General features: G+C 46.3%; 1 protein-coding gene across 3 annotated transcripts in view; it reads right to left on the bottom strand.

Annotated features, from left to right (window-relative positions):
• stxbp3 (syntaxin binding protein 3) overlaps positions 1-15,427 on the bottom strand; it is an 85,233-nt gene that overhangs the window by 8,044 nt on the left and 61,762 nt on the right. For all 3 annotated transcript variants that reach the window (XM_072511405.1, XM_072511406.1, XM_072511407.1), the window contains 6 exons: positions 15,365-15,422; positions 13,723-13,788; positions 6,547-6,627; positions 6,209-6,347; positions 4,730-4,833; positions 3,953-4,051 (listed from right to left, as the gene is read on the bottom strand). In XM_072511405.1, coding sequence (XP_072367506.1) covers positions 3,953-4,051; positions 4,730-4,833; positions 6,209-6,347; positions 6,547-6,627; positions 13,723-13,788; positions 15,365-15,422 — 547 coding nt within the window. The remainder of the gene's footprint in view (positions 1-3,952; positions 4,052-4,729; positions 4,834-6,208; positions 6,348-6,546; positions 6,628-13,722; positions 13,789-15,364; positions 15,423-15,427) is intronic.

Genomic DNA, 15,427 nt, shown 5'->3' with positions numbered 1-15,427 from the left:
CACCTGTTTACGTAGGAAGTCCCGCACCTGCAGATACCTGAATTTGACTCCCCTCGCCAACCCAAACTTCTCCTCCAGCGCCCTCATACTCGGAATGCTCCCCTCTGTAAACATATCTCCCATCCTCTCAATCCCTGCTCGCCGCCATATCCGGAGGCCCCCATCCACACTTCCCGGGGCAAACCGGTGATTATTACAGATTGGAGACCAGACCGATGCTCCCTCCACTCCCATATGTCTCCTCCATTGCCCCCAGACTCTCAGGGCCGCCACCACCACGGGGCTGGTGGAGTACCGTGCCGGTGGGAACGGCAGAGGCGCAGTTACCAACGCTCCCGCCTCCATACTCTCCCATGCCGACCCCTCCCTCACCACCCACTTCCTGATCATGGCTATATTCGCCGCCCAGTAATAGTTACTAAAATTTGGCAGCGCCAGCCTGCCCTCTCCCCGACTCCGCTCAATCATTACCTTCCTTACCCGTGGGGTCTTGCCCGCCCAAACAAAGCCAGCGATCACTTTGTTGACCCATTTAAAAAAGGACCACGGAATAAAGATGGGGAGACATTGAAACACGAGCAGGAATCTCGGGAAGACCGTCATCTTCACCGTCTGCACCCTCCCAGCTAATGACAACAGGAGCGCGTCCCATCTCCGAAAATCGGCCTTAATTTGATCTACTAGTCGGGCCAGATTTAATTTACGCAGCCGGCCCTATTCCCGCGCCACTTGAATGCCTAAGTACCTAAAGCTTCCCCCTACTAATCTAAATGGCAGCTCCCCCAATCGCCTCTCCTGTCCCCTCGCCTGGATCGCAAACATCACTTTTCCCCATATTTAGCTTATACCCCGAAAACCGGCAAATTCCCCTAGAATCCTCATTATTTCTTCCATCCCCTCTAATGGGTCCGATACATACATAAGCAGGCTGTCTGCATAGAGCGAGACTCTGTACTCCAGCCCCCCCTGGACCAGCCCCTTGAGGCTCTCAGAGCAATTGCCAATGGCTCTATAGCTAGCACGAACAGTGGGGAGAGGGGGCATCCCTGTCTCGACCCCAGTGCAGTCTAAAATATTCCGATCTTGTCCTATTCATCCGTTCGCTTGCCACAGGAGCCTGATACAGCAACCTGACCCAGTCAATAAAGCCCCGCCCAAATCTGAACCGTCCCAGTATCTCCCACAGATAATCCCATTCTACCTGATCAAAAGCCTTTTCTGCATCCATTGTGATCAGTACCTCCACCTCCCTACCTTCCGGGGGCATCATGATCACATTTGACAGCCTTCTTACATTGGCCACCAACTGCCTACCCTTATCAAACCCCATCTGGTCCTCCCCAATAACGTCTGGAACACCATCCTCAATCCTGGAGGACAAAGTTTTGGCCAGCCGTTTGGCATCCACATTCAACAGGGATATCGGCCTGTAGGACCCACATAGCTCTGGGTCCTTGTTCCGCTTCAGAATCAGTGAAATCGTGGCCTGTGACATCGTCGGGGGCAGCACCCCTCTTTCCCTTGCCTCACTGAACATCCTCACACCTGCCCCAATATCCCAGAGAACTTTTTATAAAACTGCACTGGGTACCGGTCTGGCCCCGGGGCTTTACCCGCCCGCATGGCCTTCAGACCCTCCACTATGTCCATCCCACTTCTGAGAAAGGTAGGAAATCTACACCAAAACTGGACTGTCCAGTTCAAAATCCAGAAGGCAACTCTAAGTATTCTACACATAGATACAGTCCGATTTAAATTATGGATTACATCGAAGTTTAAGCAGGGACTTCTTGGATATAATCAATAAATTGTTGATGACACTGACCATTAACAGAGTTAACTGATTAAATCTACTTTCAAGATTTGAATCACATCCACTTGGCTACACATGGTGGTTCTGCCACACCCCATCCACAGCTCAAAGAAATCGGGGGCAAACCGGTCTCTGCATGGCCTGGATGCCCAAAACTAATTTTAGCGTTGTTAAATTTACTCTCCATCTGGGGGGGAAAGTCCCACCGAGAGTTGCTGGCTACTTCACTGGCTGGCAGCGCTCCAGTCTCAGCAGCACCACTGGGAGAAGTGACCACTGATGGAACTGCAGTCAATCCACAACAAAGAGCATCAATGAACTGGATAACAGGTTGAGTTGGGAAGAGGGGGGGGGGGGCACAAGTAGCTTCGCCAGGACCAGTGTGGCAGATTCTGGCAAGGGAGGAAGTCAGGGAGCACCATAAGGAGGGTGGGGTGATAAGCAAAAGCAGGGAGCATCGTGGAGTGTGCCGACCAGGAGGGAACATTCCCGGAATCCATAACAAAGAAACCAGGGCTCATTTGGCAATCTTGCCACGTACCAACAGTAGTGGGAGAAGGCCCTTGAATGACCACTAAAGGGCCTCTTGGGTATCAAATTCTGACCCTCATTTCTGTGTACTTACTCACTGCCTCTGTTAAAAATATATATATTTTAGATTGTCCTAATAACTCAAGTGGGTAAAAGTACACACAGGAAGAATGGAGTCTTTCAGATCAGAAAGCTCCCACTTCCGGTCTTCAGTCTGGACCGACTTAGCCAATCTCTAATGGGAAGTATTACTGATGTTAAAGTTGGGCTCATGGTTTTCTGTCCAAGAAGAGAAGCAACAGCATTTATCACAGTTCCCATTTCTTAATACCTGTCCAGTGAACACAACTGGCAAATGGTGGCCTGGTGAGGATCAGTCTGAGCTGTGAAGACCCTACCTTGTCTTACACTTAGTTCACTCCTTAGCTTTTTATAGTACCTGATCATACTTCTCAGAACATCTTAAAAGTGTTTAATATGCTTCAAACAGTAGTTCACTGAAAGTAGGTCAACATAACAGCCTTTTAGCCCATTAACAATAGGCAAACAACAAATTAGTAGAAAGACTGGTTCAACAGTCTTGGTTATGTCGATTTAGGAAGAGAAAAAAAAAAACTTAGGTCAGAGTCAGCTCCCTGCTCTTCCTCGTACATTGGAACAGGATTAACAGCCATTCAGACCATGGTTTAATTGATGGATAGCACCTATTTTTAAGGCGCTATTTCTTCAGTATTGCACAGGGGCACTGATCTAGGCCAGGAGTGAAGCTCAAACCCCAACTAACCTAATCCATATGAAAGAAAATAGCAATCTAAAAACCTCCAGCAATGAAATCTAATTGCATGCATAAATAAATAATATACCCAACAAATGACACGGTATATACTCAAAATATTCAGTACTTTTTTCATAGATTACTGCTCTCAAAAGCTATTGCTCAAGCATGTTAAGTTGACAAAACTATTGGCTGCAGTTCTAAAGATACAAATCCATGATAATGTATAAATGTCATCCGAAGCACTTCAGAGAAAGAGTTTCAATTAGCTCTATTTGAGTGCGTGTGCCAGCCCAATGCTTAATGACATTAATCCGAGAATTAAGTCAAAACCCTTTTAGAAACTGCATTCAACTGTGTCATGACATAAGCTGAAAGATAATCACCTATCAAGGATCATCAATTTTATTTCCTGTAAGTATTTTCCCAAATTGCAACTGCACAGATTAAATTGACGTAAGTGACAGATTGAGTCTACAGTAAACATTACTGCAGGATTATGTGCCTTAAATTTCAAGGTATAATATTGCATAAGGTCATGTTTTTACCACCAATATTTTGAAAGGACTTGAGCAGAATGGTAACTTTGAATTGTCAAGCTAACTGTAACATTAATTATATGAAATTCCTTGATTTCTAAAGGAAAACTTCATGCTAAAGGGCGTAGAGCCAAATACTTGCTCCGAAAGACAGAATTGCAGATCACCTCATGTCCAGTTACAAGGCACCACAGAAATAAGACACCTACCTATTTCCTTGGCAGAGGAATTGTGTGTGATACAAATGGAGAAGCAGATTTAAAAAAGCAAATATTTGAGAAAAGGTAATATTACCTCCATGATATCTTTAATGAATGGAGTCCACCTGGAAAGCTGATAGCTCTCGTCATCACTGCGATCTTTCCGGAAAGGTTTACGGTGCTGGACATTTGACTGGAAATATGTATGCATTAGCAGTACAACATTTTAAGCAAATTTTAATAGCATCATAATGCAGTTTTTATTGTAAACCATTTTTAAGCATGCTAATAGTAAACGTTTCTGTTATTTTAGGGCAGCAAGGTAGCACAAGTGGACAGCATGGTGCCGTCTCAGCACCAGGGTCCCAGGTTTGATTCCCCGCTGGGTCACTGTCTGTGCGGAGTCTGCACGTTCTCCCAGTGTCTGCGTGGGTTTCCTCCGGGTGTCCGCTTTCCTCCCACAGTCCAAAGACGTGCAGGTTAGGTGGTTTGGCCATGATAAATTGCCCTTAGTGACCAAAAAGGTTAGGAGGGGTTATTGGGTTACGGGAATAGGGTGGAAGTGTCAGCTTAAGTGGGTCGGTGCAGACTCGATGGGCCGAATGGCCTCCTTCTGCACTGTATATTCTATTAAAGTAGTTATTGGCACATCTGTGTAAAGGGAAAATATTTAAAAGGTTCAAGAATATTAATGGCAGCAAAATGCATCTATTAATTTAAAGTTGTCAAACAAAACACAAGAAAACAGTTCTATAGTTTTAAAAAAAAATTACAGTAGTGACAGGACCCGTGAGTTCAAGACTGAAGACCAGCTAAAACAAAATATAGAAATATGAAGCAATTTAAAAACTGTACTGATAGTTTAACTTACAGACAGGATAGGAACATCAAGATATTTCCAATTTTCAATGATGTCACGGTCATCTGTAATCTTGCCATGCTGGATAAGCTTGCTAAGATTTTCTTCTGTAGTACCTTTAGCAAAACAAAAATATAAAAAGGAAAAGCACCGTGGATACGGTGGACTTCTTCTGTGATTTTTGAAATATTATCAGTGGTGTCAATTTTAAAAATATATTACCCAGTACCAGTGATCATCTCATATTGGAATCCCATCAATTTTATTTTCCAAACACATGACATATATCACACTTGCATGCACTATTTTCTCCAACTTCCTGTAAGCTTGAATGTGCACGATATACCATTAAAAAGGTTTTAGTATGCTCCTAGCCAAGCTGCTGGATGAATAGAAGCACATAAGCTGCCGTTGGAAGTTCCGAGGAGGGGGTCAAGTTAAGAGTAAGAATGGATCTACAACATTAATAACAATAGCCTTCACCTTAATTCAGGCTTACAGTTAACTGATCAAAAATATCACTTTGTTTAACTCAATAGGGTAAAGGGGATAGGGTATGGTACACAATTTACTTGGCATTCCAGACATGTAAAAAGGGGAAAATCTATTGAAATTTGGAACTTCAATGACCCAAGACTCGAATCACAAGGGCAGAGCATGAAAACTGAAGATCTTTGGAGAGCAATATTCAACAAACATTGCAAGATCACACTATTATTGTATTAAGTTATACGTTCAGGTCAGGTTCAAACCCGTTTACAAATATTGTTTCAGTAAATGAGCTACATGTGACTACACATATTTAAAAAAACATAAAGGACTACGGTCAATAATAATCTTACAATTTCTTTGTGTCTGGCTATAGACTACAACGAAGCACAATCACCTTATTCTACTAGATCAGTTGAATTTTTTTAAACTCAGCAGTGAAAAATCTACAGGAAATCTTGTGTTTTTACAGTGGAAATTGCCTCTAAAAATGGCACAGGAAAACAAAGCTCAAGAAAGCTGTTAGAAACTTTAGGTTTGTCTCAATTCAAAATGCAGAACACTTGAGAAGTCCAAACTTTCCGACTTTCCCATCCCTACTTAACTTTATTTGTAATGATTCCAGTTATGTCCCTTAAACCGGGAGCTCTCGGGAAGGTTTTCTTGCAAAACCAAGAAACGTTCAGGCAGCACGGTAAATGTGTGTTTTATTCCACTAATATTGCAGTTTTAAATAAACTCACATTTGAAAATTATTGTAGCACCAGCTGCCAGGAACAATAAATTAAATTACTGCAAGACAAATCATATAATTGTATTTTGCTTCGCGGCAAACAAAGGCAAATTTTTCCCTTTGAATAAGGCTCATTACTTGGTACCATTGATACAAAACCATTTGTGAAAGTATTTTAACTTGTAAAACCATTAATTTTTCACATCACTGGATTCATATGAAAGAAACAAAATGAGCACCAGATGCTGAACAAATGTCTTTTACTGTACCATTTACATGGAAGATATAGAGTAAGATGATCCTTAATTTGTCGTAATTGTTGATTGATTTATCCAGCATAATAGGCAGAATGATTCTCATGGGATCCTTAATTTTTTGCCTTTGTGCATCAGCTCCAATAGCTAGGTCCTGAAGAAAACAGAAATTTTCCTTACGAATAGCAGAAGTCAAGGCACAATAAATCCTTGAGCCAGTCGCTTATTTTGATCATTCATGCCAAAAACATGTCTCAATCTTTTAATTGACAAAAAAAACATTTTTGCTAAACTATAATTTACTTTACAATATTGTAACATCTAGCGTATGGAAGCTCAAAAATACTGTTTACCTGTTCAGCCTTGCATAGTTTTTCTACGGTCCCATTGAAAAGCTTCAAACAGTCTTCAGCTAAACTCAGGTGGACTGTTTGCTATGGAATTGGAGGGAAGAGACAAGTTAAAGAAAACACCTTCAATCTAAATCCCAGTAACTCACACTCCAAACTTCATGCTCAGATGTATGTAGGCCTGTCCCTTTCACTGTAGGCTAGCGCACTGTACAAAAGACCCAGCTACTACTTTTTTTCTCCTTTGTGCCATTAAATTAATAGGACAATAGTTTTTTTTTTTAAATTTTATTTTATTCAAGTTTTTTGGCCAAACATAACAATACGTAGTGTTTCTTTTACACTACAATATAGCAATATAAATAACCGTGGCCAGTTTTAAACAAATAAATAATATATAAACAAAAACAAAAAACAAAACTAAATGGCAACTGCCTTGTCCAAAATAAATGCTCTCCAAGAATACAATCCAACAAACCAATGTACAACTACCTATACCAAATACCTATACATATACAATAACGTCCCTGAGAGTCCGTCCGATTCCTCCTCCTCCCCCCCCCCCCCCCCGGGTTGCTGCTGTTATCTACTTCTTTTCCATTCCCTCTATCTTTCTGTGAGGTAGTCGACGAACGGTTGCCACCGCCTGGTGAACCCCTGAGCCGAACCCCTTAACACGAACTTAATCCGTTCTAACTTTATCAACCCTGCCATATCGTTTATCCAGGTCTCCACACCCGGGGGTTTGGCTTCCTTCCACATTAACAATATCCTGCGCCGGGCTACAAGGGACGCAAAGGCCAACACGTCAGCCTCTCTCGCCTCCTGCACTCCCGGCTCTTCTGCAACCCCAAATATAGCCAACCCCCAGCTTGGTTCGACCCGGACCCCCACCACCTTCGAAAGCACCTTTGCCACCCCCACCCAGAACCCCTGTAGTGTGGGCATGACCAGAACATGTGGGTGTGATTCGCTGGGCCTCTCGAGCATCTCGCACACCTATCCTCTACCCCCCAAAATTTACTAAGCCGTGCTCCAGTCATATGCGCCCTATGTAGCACCTTAAATTGTATCAGGCTTAGCCTGGCACACGAGGACGATGAGTTTACCCTACGTAGGGCATCAGCCCACAGCCCCTCCTCAATCTCCTCCCCCAGTTCTTCTTCCCATTTCCCTTTCAGCTCATCTACCATGATCTCCCCCTCGTCCCTCATCTCCCTGTATATGTCCGCCACCTTACCGTCCCCCACCCATGTTTCTGAGATCACTCTATCCTGCACTTCCTGTGTCGGGAGCTGCGGGAATTCCCTCACCTGTTGCCTCGCAAAAGCCCTCAATTGCATATACCGAAATGCATTCCCTTGGTGCAACCCATATTTCTCCGTCAGCGCTCCCAGACTCGCAAACGTTCCATTTACAAATAGATCTCTTAATTGTACTACCCCAGCTCTTTGCCATGCTACAAATCCCCCATCCATTCTCCCCGGAACGAACCTATGATTGTTTCTTATCGGGGACCGCACCGAAGCTCCCGTCCCTCCCCTATGCCGTCTCCACTGCCCCCAAATTTTCAATGTAGCCACCACCACCGGGCTTGTGGTGTATTTCTTTGGTGAGAACGGCAACGTCACCATTGCTTGCAGGCTAGTCCCCCTGCAGGACGCCCTCTCCAATCTCTTCCACGCCTTCTCCCATCCACTTACACACCATTGAAACATTGGCGGCCCAGTAGTACTCACTTAGGCTCGGTAGTGCCAGCCCCCCCCCGTCCCTACTACGCTGCAAGAATCCCCGCCTCACTCTCGGGGTCTTCCCAGCCCACACAAAACTCATAATGCTCTTCTCAATTCTTTAAAAAAAAGCCTTTGTGATCACCACCGGGAGGCACTGGAACACAAAAAGGAATCTCGGGAGGACCACCATTTTAACCGCCTGCACCCTACCTGCCAATGACAGGGACACCATGTCCCATCTCTTGAAATCCTCCTCCATCTCTTCCACCAACCGTGTTAAATTAAGCCTATGTAATGTACCCCAATTGGATCCCCAGGTACCGGAAGTCCCTTGTTACCGTCCTCAACGGTAAATCCTCTATCTCTCTGCTCTGCTCCCCCGGATGCACCACAAATAACTCACTTTTCCCCATGTTCAGTTTATACCCTGAAAAATCCCCAAACTCCCCAAGTATCCGCATTATCTCTGGCATCCCCTCCGCCGGGTCCGCCACATATCATCCGCATACAGAGATACCCGGTGTTCTTTCCCCCCCCCCCCCCAGTACTCCCCTCCACTTCCTGGAATCCCTCAGTGCCATGGCCAGGGGTTCAATCGCCAATGCAAACAATAACGGGGACAGAGGACATCCCTGCCTCGTCCCTCTATGGAGCCGAAAATAGTCAGACCCCCGTCCATTTGTGACCACGCTCGCCATCGGGGCCCTATACAGCAACTGTACCCACCTGATATACCCGTCCCCAAAGCCAAATCTCCTCAACACCTCCCACAAATAATCCCACTCCATTCTATCAAATGCTTTCTCGGCATCCATCGCCACCACTATCTCCGCTTCCCCCTCTGGTGGGGGCATCATCATTACCCCTAGCAGCCTCCGTATATTTGTATTTAGCTGTCTCCCCTTCACAAACCCAGTTTGGTCCTCATGGACCACCCCCGGGACACAATCCTCTATCCTCATTGCCATTACCTTGGCCAGAATCTTAGCATCCACATTCAGGAGGGAAATGGGCCTGTATGACCCGCATTGCAGCGGGTCTTTTTCCTTCTTTAGGAGGAGCGATATCGTTGCCTCTGACATAGTCGAGGGCAGCTGCCCCCTTTCCCTCGCCTCATTAAAGGTTCTCATCAGTAGCGGGGCCAGCAAGTCCAAATATTTCTTATAGAATTCAACTGGGAATCCGTCTGGTCCCGGGGCCTTCCCCGCCTGCATGCTTCCAATCCCTTTCACTACTTCCTCCGTCTCAATCTGTGCTCCCAGCCCCACTCTCTCCTGTTCCTCCACCTTAGGAAATTCCAGCTGATCCAGAAAGCACATCATTCGCTCCTTCCCATCCGGGGGCTGCGCTTCATATAATCTTTCATAAAATGCCTTGAACACTCCATTCACTCTCTCCGCTCCCCGCTCCATCTCTCCCTCCTCATCTCTCACCCCCCCATCTCCCTCGCTGCTCCCCTTTTCCTCAGTTGGTGGGCCAACAACCTACTTGCCTTCTCCCCATATTCGTACTGTACACCCTGTGCCTTCCTCCATTGTGCCTCTGCCGTACCCGTAGTCAACAAGTCAAATTCTACATTTAGCCTTTGCCTTTCCCTGTATAGTCCCTCCTCCGGTGCCTCCGCGTATTGTCTGTCCACCCTCAGAAGTTCTTTCAACAACCGCTCCCTTTCCCTACCCCCCTGCTTTCCTTTATGTGCCCTAATAGATATCAGCTCCCCTCTAACCACTGCCTTCAGTGCCTCCCAGACCACTCCCACCTGTACCTCCCCATTATCATTAAATTCCAAGTACCTTTCAATACACCCCCTCACCCTTAAACACACCCCCTCATCTGCCAATAATCCCATGTCCATTCTCCAGGGTGGAAGCTGTTGTTTTTCTTCCCCTATCTCCAGGTCCACCCAGTGTGGAGCATGATCCGAGATGGCTATAGCCGTGTACTCCGTCCCCTTTGGGATCAGTGCCCTTCCCAAAACAAAAAAAATCCATTCGTGAAAATACTTTATGTACATAGGAGAAAAATGAAAACTCCTTACTCCTAGGTCTACTAAATCTCCAGGGATCTACTCCTCCCATCTGCACCATAAAATCCTTAAGCACCCTAGCTGCAGCCGGCCTCCTTCCGGTCCTGGACCTCAATCTGTCCAGCCCTGGGTCCAGCACAGTATTAAAGTCTCCACCCATTACCAACTTCCCCACTTCTCGGTCCGGGATTCATCCTAACATTCGCCTCATAAAATTGGCATCATCCCAGTTCGGGGCATACACGTTCACTAATACCACCGCCTCCCCTTGCAGTTTGCCACTCACCATCACGTATCTGCCCCCACTATCCGCCACTATAGTCTTTGCCTCAAACATTACCTGCTTCCCTGCTAGTATGGCCACCCCCCTGTTTTTTGCATCTAGCCCCGAATGAAACACCTGCCCCACCCATCCTTTGCGAAGTCTAACCTGGGGCGTCATTCTCCGCCGGCGGGAGTCTCCGTTCTGCTGGCGCCCAGGGGTTTCCCGACGGCGTGGGGCTGCCCCACAATGGGAAACCCCATTGACCGGCCGGTGTTACGGAGACTCCCGCCGGCCGGTCGGCGCAGAAATGTGGCGGGGCGGGTAGGAGAATTTCGCCCCAGGTCTGTCAGCTTCAGATGCGTCTCCTGAAGCATAACCACATCTTCCTTAAGTTTCTTTAGGTGTGCGAGTACCCGTGCCCTCTTACCCGTGCCCTCTTAATCGGCCCGTTCAGCCCTCTCACATTCCACGTGATCAACCGGGTTGGGGGGCTCTTTACCCCTACCCCCCCCCCTGACGACTAGCCATTTCCTTTTTCAATCCAGCTCCTCACCCGGTTCCCACGTAGCTGTATCCCCCCCAGGCGGCGCCCCCCGCCCCGATCCCCCCCCTCCCATACCAGCTCCCTCTTCTCCCCAGCAGCAGCAACCCAGTTAACCCCCCCCCCCCCACGCTAGATCCCAAGCTAGCGTAATTGCACCCCCCATGTTGCTCCCAGAAGTCAGCAAACTCTGGCCGACCTCGGCTTCCCCCCGTGACCTCGGCTCACACTGAGCGAGGCCCCCTCCTTCCTGCTTCCCTGTTCCCGCCATGATTACCATAGCGCAGGAACAAAGCCCCCGCTTCCCCTTTTGGCCCCGCCCCCAATGGCCGGCGCCCACAGCTCCTCATCCTCCCTCACCCCCTCCCCCACGACATGGGGAAGAGAGAGAAGTTACAGGGTCGCAGGTTAACAACCTGGGAAGTCCTCTCTTCCCCCTTTTCCCTCCTTCATCCCACAAATTCACCCCCCCACTTTTGTCCCAAACGTTCTTTTTCTGGCCCGCTCACTCCAGCTTCTCCTCGACAATAAATGTCCACGCCTCGTCTGCCGGTTCGAAATAGTGGTGTTTCCCTAGATGTGTGACCCACAGTCTTGCCGGTTGCAACATTCCGAATTTGACCTTCCTTTTATGCAACACCGCCTTGGCCCGATTGAAGCTTGCCCTCCTTCTCGCCACCTCCGCACTCCAATCTTGATACACGCGGATCACCGCATTCTCCCACCTACTGCTCCGAGTTTTCTTGGCCCATCTGAGGACCATCTCTCTGTCCTTGTATCGGAGAAATCTCACAACTATTGCTCGAGGAATTTCTCCAGCCCTCGGTCTTCGCGCCATAAACCGATAGGCTCCCTCCACCTCCAGCGGACCCGTCGGAGCCTCCGATCCCATTAACGAATGCAGCACCGTGCTCACATATGCCCCAACGTCCGCCCCTTCTGGAAGACCAAGAATCCTTAAGTTCTTACTCCTCGCATTGTTCTCCAGCACCTCCAGCCTTTCCACACATCTTTTGTGTTGTGCCTCGTGGATCTCCGTTTTCACCACCAGGCCCTGTACGTCATCCTCATTCTCAGCAGCCTTTGCCTTCACGACCCGAAGCTCCTGTTCCTGGGTCTTTTGCTCCTCCTTTAGCCCCTCAATCGCTTGTAATATCGGGGCCAACAGCTCCTTCTTCATCTCCTTTTTGAGTTCATCTACGCAACGCCGCAGGAACTCTTGTTGGTCAGGGCCCCATATTAAACTGCCTCCTTCCGACGCCATCTTGCTTTGTGCCTGCCTTCCTGGCCGCTGCTCTTGAGGATCCACCGCAATCCGGCTACATTCCTCTCTTTTTTCCATCCGTGTCCAGGGGGGATTCCCTTCTGGATTTCCGCACAGTGTTATTTGCCGTTAAAATTGCCGATGGGGCTCCTATTAAGAGCCCAAAAGTCCGTTCCACCGGGAGCTGCCGAAACGTGCGACTTAGCTGGTCATCGCCGCACCCGGAAGTGATAGGACAATAGTTAATACACAGTGTATTTAGACATTTGTATGCAATAGGAATGCCAAAACTGCTAACATGTACACATGACAACTGTAGACAGCTTGCTAGGATTTACATTCCTATTATAACAGCATGACCTCATTGCGCTACCGTAATTTCATTGAATTTACAGTGTAGAAGGAGGCAATTCAGCCCATCGAGTCTGCACCGGCCCTTGGAAAGAGCACCCCACTTAAGCCCCACGCCTCCACCCCATCCTCTTTATCCCCATAACCCAACCCAACCTTTTTGGACACTAAGGGCAATTTATCATGGCCAATCCACCTAACCTGCACATCTTTGGACTGTGGGAGGAAACCAGAGCACCTGGAGGAAATCCACGCACACACGGGGAGAACGTGCAGACTCCACAGACAGCGACCCAAGCCGGGAATCGAACCTGGGACCTGGAGCTGTGAAGCAACTGTGCTAACCACTATGCAACCATGCTGCCCTCCCACCATTACCCTCTCACCTCCCACCATTACCCTCCCCTAACCGCATCCCTCCTGGAACCCAGAATCCTGGAAAATCACCACTTTAACCGTTGCTATCAGCTCCCAATCACTGGTAGCTGACCTTTGGTTGTAAAACATTTGGGATATTTCAGTGGAAACAATTCAAAATGTCCCCCTAAACATCAACATATAGAATTTATCACACAGGGAAAGATTACTTATTTTCAGTCCCCTGCTATTTTTAGGTAACGTTATTCTACATATACTGTATACTTGCTGCAAATAAAATTAAAGCATGAATTAAAAACATCACACACATTATAATGAATTAAAAACAGATAACAGCTACAAACATTGAGGAAACATTCCATGCAAATAGATATCTCTCTGAAGCATTGGGCGGGATTCTCCGGCCTCCCAGCCATGTGTTTCGCGGTGGCGTGGCGTTCGCTGGTGGTGGGGTTCCCTGGTCCCGCCGCTTTCAATGGGATTTCCCATTGAAGCCACCTCACCCTGCCGGCAGGATCAGAGAATCCCGCCAGCCTGAACGGCCAGAGGATTCTGGCGTTTATCTCACCATAATATATTGTACAAGACATGGAATTCAAAGCAGCTTTCTTTTACAAATACCTTGGTCTTTTGCTTTCGAAAGTTAGGCAACTTTTTCATCAATTGAGATAAAGCGCTTAGGGTAGGCTGGAAGATAAAAACAGTTCGAGAAAAAATCAAAAGCAAGAATTATGTAAGGAGGTTCAATTCGAGGACCAGAAACTATAGCCACCTACATTCAGTTTGGCTGCAGTTTTGGGGGGTTTTATGATGAGAATAAAATTAAGCAGTTGAATAAAAGCATCATTATTTCAAAAGAGAATTATCGATGAGGACAGTGATTTAGCAATCTTAGTTAATCCATTTATATTAATTTTTTTCTTGATATATTCCAGGATTTTCACTTGTATTTCCACACCTGTAAAACTATCAAATACTTCAGATCCAATTTTCCATTCCCTTAGCTATCTTATATATCACAAAGATCATCTTTCAAATGCCTCCTTTCCAGGCTGAAAGGTTTTTCTGGTCTTTCATTCAGTTTAAGATGCAAACAATGAATAATCAGCTTTGCGGTTCTTCAATGTGTTATTTCCAGTCCTTCCAATTTCTGCTTCATGTCTTGGCAACCAGGAACTTGGCATGTTACTCAAGATGTATTCTGATTAGACACAAATGTCCAAACCTTTCATTAGCTTGCATTCTACAGTTTGATTGACTGTTACTTTGCTTTAATTGGATTTGTTGAGTGTAGAGTCACCCAAGATTCTTGGGACTCTTTCATACTCAGCTTTATTTCTTTCGCATTTCACTAACCTATTACTGGTCGACCCGAGTTACTTATTTTATCTAGATCATACTGAAATTCTTCCATCAACCCTCACACTTGCAAATTTGCCTGTTTTTGCTGGCTATCTAGATTGTAGTTACTTATTGTCCATATCCACATCTCACTAAGAACTAGTGCACAGGTAACAAACAGTAATCAAAAGGCAAATGGAATGGTAGTCTTTATCTGAGGGGGCTACGGGAATGCAAAAATAAGGAAGTGACGCCTCAATTGTATAGAACCTTGATCAGACCCAATCAGGTGTACTTTTTCATTTTGGGCCCCAGGTCTCCAGAAAGACATAGTGGCTTTGAACAGGTTCAGCACAGATTCACCAGAATGACACTAGTGATTAAGGGCTAAAGTACGGCAGCAGGCTGCAGAAACTTGGCTTGTACACCTTTGAGTTTGGAAGATTAAGTGACCAAATCGAGGCATTTGAAATGATAAAGTGAAACAAAAGGTTAAATATGGAGAAACTATTTTTTATTGGTTGAAGGAAATCCAGAACAAGAGGTGATAATTTTAAGCAATGATGGAATCTATAAAAGGTGTTGAGGTATTTCCTTCCCTCTTCTTTGCTCAGAAAGCAGCTGAGCCTTTGCTCAGAAAGTGGAGGGATAATGGTTTGGAAATAGATGCAGAAATTGTCAGATGGTATTGTAAACTTCAAACTTCTAACCTTGATTGAGGGATAGCAGACCTGATCGCACACTTGCCCGAATTACCACGGCTCGAACTGCTTTGCCAGTCAAGTTGGCAATAGTGGAGCAATTAGAGTGGCAGCCCGTGACCGGCCCTGGATACCGCTTCTCCTGTCGGTCAAACTCTCTTGGGAGTCTTCTTGTAAAACTTAGAGAATGCTCATTATAGAAACCATGCAGAAATACTTACCTTTCCTTCTGTTGTCTGCTGGCTTTTGGAAAGCTCCTTTACCAACTTGGGTATTTTTCTATT

The sequence above is a fragment of the Scyliorhinus torazame genome, chromosome 7, assembly GCF_047496885.1.
Source record: "Scyliorhinus torazame isolate Kashiwa2021f chromosome 7, sScyTor2.1, whole genome shotgun sequence".
In the NCBI taxonomy this organism is placed as follows: domain Eukaryota; kingdom Metazoa; phylum Chordata; class Chondrichthyes; order Carcharhiniformes; family Scyliorhinidae; genus Scyliorhinus; species Scyliorhinus torazame.
The sequence above is the reverse complement of the archived record's forward strand: the minus strand, read 5'-3'. Positions and strand labels throughout refer to the sequence as shown.